Source organism: Alosa sapidissima, chromosome 14, assembly GCF_018492685.1.
Source record: "Alosa sapidissima isolate fAloSap1 chromosome 14, fAloSap1.pri, whole genome shotgun sequence".
Classification (NCBI taxonomy): Eukaryota; Metazoa; Chordata; class Actinopteri; order Clupeiformes; family Clupeidae; genus Alosa; species Alosa sapidissima.
In genome coordinates, this window is record NC_055970.1 from 20,262,266 (window position 1) to 20,272,265 (window position 10,000).

The 10,000-nt window shown below is 44.7% G+C and overlaps 1 protein-coding gene across 13 annotated transcripts in view; it reads left to right on the forward strand.

The window, feature by feature from the left end:
• celf6 (CUGBP Elav-like family member 6) overlaps positions 1-10,000 on the forward strand; it is a 171,210-nt gene that overhangs the window by 100,065 nt on the left and 61,145 nt on the right. For all 13 annotated transcript variants that reach the window (XM_042061719.1, XM_042061720.1, XM_042061724.1 and 10 more), the window contains exon 3: positions 2,596-2,644. In XM_042061719.1, the coding sequence (XP_041917653.1) occupies positions 2,596-2,644 (49 nt within the window). The remainder of the gene's footprint in view (positions 1-2,595; positions 2,645-10,000) is intronic.

Genomic DNA, 10,000 nt, shown 5'->3' on the forward strand with positions numbered 1-10,000 from the left:
TGTGTGTGTGTGTGTGTGTGTGTGTGTGTGTGTGTGTGTGTGTGCACACATGTGTATCAAAGAGTGTGAGAGAGATCATTTTCTTTTGTGAATAGTGAGAGGAGGCTCATGGGTGTCAAACATATTTACATTCACAGACAGAATGATGATGCATGTGTGTGTGTGTCTGTGTGTGTGTGTGTGTGTGTGTGTGTGTTTGTTTGTGTGTGTGTGTGTGTTACTTTGTGTGTTTGTGTGTGTAAATGTGTGCCTATGTATATGTACATACATGTGGTGTTTTCTTTGCATCTGTCATAACATGCCATTATTTCGACCTCTGGATGTCAACTTTAATGGTATCCTTGGGTATATGTCTGTGCATGTATGCTTGCGTGTGTGTGTGTGTGTGTGTGTGTGTGTGTGTGTGTGTGTGTGTGTGTGTGTGTGTGTGTGTGTGTGTGTGAAAGTGTGTACTAACTGTATTGAGATGTCAGATATGGTCAGTTCAATTGGATCAGCTCTGTCCCCATATCAAGACGCTTCTCCACCCGTAAGGCCCCGAGGCTGGGGCCCAGGGGTTGTCCCAGTCGCTGCCTGTCTTAAAAGGCCCCTCTCTCCCAACCACTCAGCTCAGTGACACTATCACAACGTGTCTGTCCTCTCTGCCTGGTCCCAGTCTGCCGGAATGGTAACCAGAGGCATGTTGGGGAATGGGGCCACTGCATGACACATAAGGGCTTGATGTGTGTGCGTGCGTGCGTACACGTGTGTAGGTGTGAATGGTTGTGTGTGTGTGTGCATGTGTGTGTGCATGTGTGTGTGTGTGTGTGTGTGTGTGTGTGTGTGTGTGTGTGTGTGTGTGTGTGTGTGTGTGTGTGTTTGGCCTCCTTTGTGTAGCAGACATGACTGTCCCCGCCACCCCCCACTACATAGCCAGAGCCGGACCCACGGGCACTTCCTTGGACTCCCCCAGTGTCAGCTCCACTCATGTGCGATCCTCAGGGTGCCTAATGCAATGTGAACGCCCCGGCTAGCTACAGCGCTAACTCAGCAACTCCCCTACACACACACGTACACACACTCATACACATACACACACACACACACACACACACACACACACGTGTGCATGCACACACAAACACACACACTCAAACACACTGGGCTCTGTGCTCAGAGACGTCCACTTGTGTGTGTGTGTGTTTGTTTGTGTGTGCATGCACACGTGTGTGTGTTGGGGCGGGGGGCTACGAACAGACGTAAGGCAAACCTAGAGATGTAAAACTGCAGAGTAAGCGCAAGATGATCGGTTATATTAAATAAATAAATGAGGGCATGAATGAGTGATATTCAAGCATACATTAATGTAAGTCTTTATTCCTCATGCATACTATATGCACAATTTTGATTTATTATTTAGTGCAGGCAATTAAGATAAAGATTAAGAATAAAGAGACAGCAGGCTGAGACACGTGGATCAGAAAAGGAAACAAGCTTGAGCTGCAAAGTTCGGGGGAGGAGAGGAGAGGGAATGTCAGGTCAGCGAAAGACAGAGAACAAGTGAGATGGAGAGAGATAGATGGATAGAGAGAGTGAAGGAGGGAGAGAGGGAGCGGGCTCTCAGTGGTGATGTAATGGTATTAATCTCCCAGTGCCATCTGACACAGTGTGTGAGTGTGTCATTGAAAAGTGCTAATTCTGCTGATCTGCGTGGAGAGGAGGCGTCTCCCGGGGGCCAGGCCAGGGAGTAATTAAACACGCCCGCCCGACTCACACTTCAACCGCCCGCCCGCTCTCTCTCTCCCTCTCTCTCTATCTCTCTCTCTCTGTCTCTCTCTCTCTCCATCTCTCTCGCCGCACCGGTCTGTTATGGTGACGTTGTGCTTTTTTGTCCTCTCTCACTCCGTCTCTCGCTCTCTCCCTCTCTTTCTCTCGCGCGTGCGTTTGTTTACGCTGTTTGTTTGTTTTTGTTTACTTGACAAGCCGTGGCACGTCTCGGGACATGAGCTCAAAGGGGCGAAGCGCTCTCAAAAACACTACGCCTTCCGTCCTTCCCCTCCCTCCCTCCCTCCCTCTCTCTATCCCTCTCTCTATCTCTCTCACCCCCACTCCCCATTTCTCTTCCCCTCTCTGCTCTCCTCCCTCCTCCTTCACTGCCTCCCCCTCTCCTCTCCTCCCTCTCTACTCTCCTCCTCTCCTCCTCATGGTGTGCAACCTCTCTCTGCAATCTCTCTTCCTCTCTCTCTCTCTGCCTCAGTGTCCCTACATGACCCTAGTGCCACATATCATCACTTCTCCTTTGCACATTCCAATGTGGGGAAAATCTTTTTTCTTTTCTTTGTTACTTGGCCGTCGAGCAGGAGAAGTACTCGCTGGGGGTTTATGAATATGAACAGGCCATGTTATCTCTCCTCAAGAGCCTTAGTCGTCTGCATATGAAGGGCAGGCTCTTGACATAGTGGCGTTGGTGGAATAGCATGTAGTTGTGGGATACACATACTATAAAGAGATAATGTCAGATGTAAGAGGAAAGAAATGTTTGTGATGTTTGTTGTGTTGTCTGTCCTCGGTTCTGGTGCACATGCTAACCCAGTTCTCCTTCATCTCTACTCACAGATGAACCGACCAATACAGGTGAAGCCAGCCGACAGCGAAGGACGAGGAGGTAATTAACCTTCCCACCTTGCACACACACACACACACACACAGACACACACACACACACACACACACACACACACACACATGCACTAAAAGACATGTGCACTCTCATATGCCTCACATAACCATATGTGCTCTCTCTCTCCTTCTGTCTCTATGTCTCTCTCTCTCACACACACACACACACACACACACACACACACACACACACACACACACACACACACACACACACACACACACACACACACACACACACTTACACACACGCATGCTCACACCTTCATAAATAAATAGATGGTGGGTGCTGTGGGGACACATTGAGAGTGTGTGAAGTAGCCGGTTATATAGGTCACTCGCCACCATTGACTCCCCACCTGTCTTGGCACTGGGGCTTGCTCAGGTCCACGGAGGTGTGGGGGACAGTTCAAAGACACATTAGAAACCTGCACTCTGTCCTTACACACACACACACACACACACACACACACACACACACACACACACACACACACACACACACACACACACACTCACATGCCTATGGCAAAGTGAAAAGTGAAACCGACTTCACCTGCCATGACAAAAAGAATCACACCTGCATATAAGTGCTGGCATATAAGCATATAAGTGCTGCCATTTTGAAACCTTTTTTTACATAGACAGAATATGCTTGAGACGGTCCACAGAGTCCTGTCCTTTAACACTAAAAGCTGTGCGGTCAGACTCATTTGGGCGGACTGAAAGGAAAGGTCAGACAGCCCCAGATGATGAGAGAGACATTAGAGAGTGGAGACAGAACACACAGCACAGACCTGGACGGCGAAACGCCCGAAGAAATTGCACCTAGAAGGGAAAAGGCCTAGAGGCCGCTCCGCCTCTCCATAAAATGAGCTTAATACCCCTCTTAGTGCTTTATTGTCTTTGATGAACAGGGCCCTGCTCTATAGACATTATGACTCTAGAGTTATTAGCAGAGGAGTGGTGCATCCTATTTCACTGAAGATCTTTCAGTGCCTCCCTGTCAAAGAACTGGATAAACCCCAATGAGAAGCAGTTGAGTCACAGGACTGTGTTAAACACTGATAAACAACTGATGCCAAAGCAAATGTCTATTATTTATTTATTTTTATTTTTTTATTCTTTTTTTTTTATCTTGCACGAGTGAAAATGTGTATGGTGATTGTTTTCTTGGTGATACCAACACTGCAGCTGAGGTACCTCCGCTTGACTCAAGAAGTATCTGTAATTGCATTGTAGGTAATGTAGGTGTATAGATTGAGAAGGTGTATGTGAATGATGTAAAAAAAACAATATTTGACAGTTAAAAAGTAAACATGTGCATGATAGCAATCTTTTAGGCCATAATTAAATTGTTATTACATTATTATCTGCAATACTATAATACATTTACCGGTATGCATGTTTACCAAACCTGCTCCCAAGGTGGTGGTGTGTGCATCAGGTGAATGTTATCTCTGATCTGTAAACAAGAAACTTTCAACTTCACACACACACACACACACACACACACACACACACGCACATGCACACACATAAACACAACACTGTTAAAGACCCTGACCCTCTGATTTATGAGTCTTAGTCCGCAGCCAGCTGTTGATCAATTCTGACCTTCTTCCCCGTGGGGGAGATTAATGGCCCCCATGCTAATTCCCTGTGTGATTTACATGTGTGGGGCCCCATAGTGTCTAATTAGGCCAGTTCCAGCTACACGCTTCTAGGGTCAGATTAGACCCCCCCCCCCCCCCTTCAGCTGGGCCGCCGAGTTTCTCCGAGGGACACACATCTAAGGTCAGATTAGAGTGTCTATCCAGGCTGTTCCCTTCTGGCTAAGGCAGGGAATGAGCTGTTGTCTCCCCCCTCTATGTGTGTGTGTGTGTGTGTGTGTGTGTGTGTGTGTGTGTGTGTGTGTGTGTGTCTGGGTGTCTGGGAGAGATCTAAATGGTGTATTTGTGTGTTTCTTTTCACTCTGATTTATGTGATGGTGTGCAAATCAGGCAGAGCCATTTTGCACGCGCACACACACAGACACAGACAGACACACACACACACACACACACACACACACACACACACACACACACACACACACACACACACACAGCCACATCTTCCCATTTAGATCTGATTTTTGTGAAGCGGGTGCTTTAATTAACGGCCGTCTAAAAACAGGCAGTGTGTGTGTGTGTGTGTGTGTGAGCGACGCGAGGCTGGGCGGGGGCCAAGCGCCTTCGCGTCCAGATAAATTGGATCCTGGAGCTTAAGAGAACAGGATGGATGGGCCCCCATATCAATTACTGCTCTCAGCGCAACCAGGAGACAAGCACAGGGACGGGCTGGGGTGGGGTGGGATGGGGTGGGGTGCGGGAGAGTGTGGAGAAAAGAGGCCCAGCCAGGCGGAGTGAAATACAGGCCTCTGTTCCTCTCCCGCTCACTCTGTCGTATTCCCTACCTCCATCTCTCTCTCTCTCTCTCTCTCTCTCTCTCTCTCTCTCTCTCTCTCTCTCTCTCTCTCTCTCTCTCTTCCCTTCTTCCTTAGTCTCTGTCCTTTTCTCACTCTTTCTGTTTTGCTTCTCCCTCTCTCACTCTTATGAACTTCATCACCCTTCACTAACCCCATCTCTCTTTCTCTCTCTCTCCTCTACTTGACTCTCTCTCATTCATTCTCTCAGCTCACCATTCCCTGGGCTCTGTCTCTCTTTTACTTCCTGCTCTCTCTCTCTCTCTCTCTCTCTCTCTCTCTCTCCAGAGGGAAAAGGGGAAACAGAGAGAAAGATAGAAAGGCCTTGTCTCTTCCTGTTATCTACCTGTCTTTGTCATTTACTCTTTTGCCTCAAAACATTTCCTAGTTGCTGCCTATACTGTACAGCACAGGATGTATTGGAGACAAATGGGTATTGCAAGCTATGTGGTGACAGGTTACAGAGCTAAACATAGGCTAGACAAGATTGCTCATTTGTTTTAATATTGCATGTGTGTATTCACTTCCGTTGGTAGTTGCCACATTGCTCAGAAAAGACCTCGAGCCTATTTCCACCTCGGATAGTCAGCAAGGCGATGGTCACTTGTCTCTTGTCTCTGCACATCACCAACACTCACTGAAAATAAAATGGGCTGTTGTCTTGCCCATGACCAAGAGGTTACAACAACAACAACAACACATTGCATTTACATTATGCTTTTCAAGGCACCTAGAGAGAGCACTTTACCGTGAAGGAGGAACCTCACTAATCACCACCAATGTGGAGGACCCACCTGGGTTATGCACGGCAGCCATTATGCACCAGAATGCTCACTACTCACCAGCTTGTGAGGTGGAGAGTGAGGAAATGAACGAATGAGCCATTTGCACTGGGGGATGATTAGGGGGCTAGATTGAATGAGCCAGGTGGGTCATTTATCCAGGACACCAGGGAACTCCCTATTCTTTGTGTTTATTTATTTTTCTTTTCAGCATTATATTAACTGCCATCTTTAACTTTACTGTACATTTTGCTCTACTAGGCCTATAGTAGTAGTAGTTTTAGTAACCGTATCTTCTTTTTATCTACAATCATAATTAGTTCATCATTATCATTACTATTATTATGACCGCCGCGCAGCGAAGCGGCGGTCATATAGGTTTAGTCAGATTTTTTTTTTTTTTTTTTTTTTTTTAATTTTTTTTTTTTTTTTTTTTTTTATTTTTCGCATGCCCAAATTTCCGTCAATGATTCCCGGGACACTGAAAGACCGGGGTACACGAAACTTGGTGGGCATGTAACCCCACATGGATAGCATGGAACCATCGTTTTTCGTTTTGATCTGTAGCCCCCCCGCTGGACTGGACCCCCCGAAAGGAGGGTAGGGCAGACACAGTTTTCTGTGAATATCTCGAAAACCGTAGGGTTTAGGAGGACCATTTTTTTTTTGTATGTTGATCTCAAGGGGCCATGTCAACCTATTCCATAACCACTCATTTCATGTATAGCGCCACCTAGTTAAACACAAAAAAGTAAAAATGAGGTGTTGTAATTGAAGGTATCTGTGACCTAACATAGTCAAAACTGCACGAAATTGGAAGTGTAGGATCATTATGACACCCTCTGTATGCACGCCAAGTTTTGTGGAATTCCGTTCATGGGGGGCCACACAATAAATTAATTTATGTTACTATACACCAACTGGCCTGTAGGTGGCCGGAGACAGTTTTCTGTGAATATCTCGAGAACCGTAGGGCCTAGGAGGTCCACCTTTTTTATGAATGTTGGTCTTAAGGGGGCATGTCAACCCATCCCATTACCACTTATTTCATGTATAGCGCCACCTAGTTAAAAATTAAAAAGCAAAAAATTAGGTGTTTTCATCACAATATCTCTGGCTGACAAGGTCAAAACTGCACGAAATTAAAAGTGTAGGATCATTATGACACCCTCCGAATGCATGCCAAGTTTTGTGTACTTTCGTTCATGGGGGGCCTTACAATAAAATAATTTATGTGTACATTTAGTGACGTACACCAACAAGGATTCCCGGGACACTGAAAGACCGGGGTACACAAAACTTGGTGGGCATGTACCCCCACATGGATAGCATGGAACCGTCATTTTTCGTTTTCATCTGCAGCCCCCCCGCTGGACTGGACCCCCCGAAAGGAGGGTAGGGCAGACACAGTTCTCTGTGAATCTTTTATGGTATGTTGGTCTCAAGGGCCCACATCAACCTGGCTCATAATCACTCATTTGTGATTTGCCCCCCGGTAAAAAATGAAAATCAGTAGGATTAAAAGAAAGCCAAAATAAATATTCATCATCATCATCATGGCTGCATTTTCAGTATTGGCGAGAAGTAGTCGTTTGTCCACTAGATGGCGCATCGTTGCAGTGAGACGTAATTTTGTTGAAAGTTAAAAGTGAGTTGGAAAAAACAATGGACGCTTCATACAAGGACTGTAATTTACCGCAGCGAACATCTAATAAGGATAGGACGATGTTCACATGAAGTGTAATTCCCATTTCTTCTTGAAGCCGAAATAAATCTGAGGATGTTTATCCTCCATGCTTGGTTTTTACTGCAGGTACGTTAATCTTGTAATATCAATAAGGACCTAGGTAATGTTACCGTTAGCGTTGGTTGAGTGATGGAGGCATTTGATTTATTGCATTTGTAGAAAACTATAAATGCGGTTATACCAAGCAAATGTATAGCAGCACTGTTTGTATCTTTCGACTGTCATTTATTGCACGTGCTACAAAATCATTCTGTGCAAAGGAAGATTTACCAACGTTACACCGGTCTGATACAGTTTTGCCTATACATGCGTGAGACTGAGACGCCTGTTTATTTTGTTTTAAGTGCGTGCAGGGTGTGAGAGGGGAATCGATGTGCTTTGATTACAGCTTGGTAGTTGTAGTCTGTGAAATTAAAAAGCACGTGTGTGTTTAGTATCCAAACAATGACACCTTCATTTCATTATGGCTGCTTTAGCAAAACACCTTAAGCTACTGTGTAGTGGGTCCCATTTAGAAGTGGCTACTTCATTCGCGCTTTCCTTGACTCATGGAGCTGCGTGAATGTTATTACAACTTTTCGCCACGATATGACAGTTTAAGTCCGCTTGATACTGTAAGGCGTAAGCCATTGGTTTCCAAAGGAGATTTTATTTGTGTCGCCAGCATAGCCTATTGACAATTTATGTTGTAAATAGGCCTACCTTATAATCCTACCTGTAGCTTAGGGAAGCTAACAGCTTTCTATTAGGATCTAGTTTGTTAGTTACCGTTTTGTCATAACTCCCTGATGCATTTTTGCATTTAGAATAGCCAGAGCGTGTATATCTCAATCGGAAAATTAAACAATATCGGGTGCCTATGGACTAGGCTGGGTGAACCCAGCCTGATCTGCCCGCTATTTATTTTTTGATTTCTTAAAAGATTGAGCTTGGTCTGATGAAAGCCAGACTAGCCATGGACCTCAGTTAAACAATGCAAGGGAACATGAATCAGCCTATATTTGCACTAACAATAACGGACAAAAGCTCTTCAACTTTGTCCCGTTAAAATGTGTATGAACAGTCTAGCGACGCATTTCATCAAGGCCCATTTGGACATGTCAGTTATTTGCACCACTGGTTAGATGTAAAACAGCATTTCGTTTCAGACTAGGCTACTGTTACTTAATTTGTGCATTAACAATAACGTTTCAGACTACTGTTACTTAATTTGTGCATTGACAATAAAGTATTACATGAACTAAAGATGACTAAAATCTTATGTAGAAGAAGAAACATTCACAAAAAATCCATCCATCCAAAAATGACCTTTGTTTTTGATAGCTGTTGAAAACGGCATGGAACTGACAGAGATGTTTTTGTTTAAAAATACATAAAAAATAAATAAATAAATAAATAAATAACATTATGCTGATACCTTTTGCTTTTCCCAAATACAATGTAGCCTACAGGTGTAAGTGACCTTTCATCAATCCACTTGCAATGGATGAACTATGATGAACTGCCCTACTTGTGATTGTTTAGAGATTTTAAAGGTTTTATAACAATTCTACATCTTCTTTGGCTATTCTACAATCTATTCACCTTTTCAGCACCAGTAGGCTACTTTCTGTGCAGCCGCACACACACACTCAGGCATGCCAAACAAGCATACACAAAAGTTTCAAGAGTGGGGGATGGAGTAAAATATGGAGACAAATTGAAGTGTGATTTATTTTCGCGGAACGGATGTACAGGACTGAGCGGCGGTCATATTTTGTACCGCTATGCGGTACATCTAGTTTTTTGTATATTTATGTATTTTTTGTCACTTATATTACTGTTTTTATGTTATTTCTGTGAGCACCTTGGGTCAATTGCATTGCATTTAAGTGTGCTATATAAATAAATGTGACTTGACTTGACTTGACTACTGGCAAATGCCAGTTCACATTTTAAGATGCTTTATGCTTTATTAGCATGACTGCTTGGCTATAGAGTGGCCAAAGCTAGCATTAAAAATAGCTTTATTGGTATGACTGCTATGATATAGTGTTGCCAAAGCTAGCATGAAGAAAGGCAGAGTAATACAACAAGAACATTAAAGAAAAGAAAAACTACAGCAAGCTGACTATTAACAGAAATGTGGATGAGAATAGAAACAATGATCCAGAATTACCTAGGTCGTCCCTCTCCCCCTCTCCTCTCCTCCTCCCCTCTCCTCCTTTCCCCCTCTCCCTGCTCTGTCTAGACATGGCGTCAGCCTGTGCCATGCTGTGGTGCCAGCCAGCCAGTGGCTGTGGCAGTGGTGGTGGTGGTGTCTGGCGGTGGCACGGGCTGGTGGGTGAAATAGGAGGGAGCGAAGAC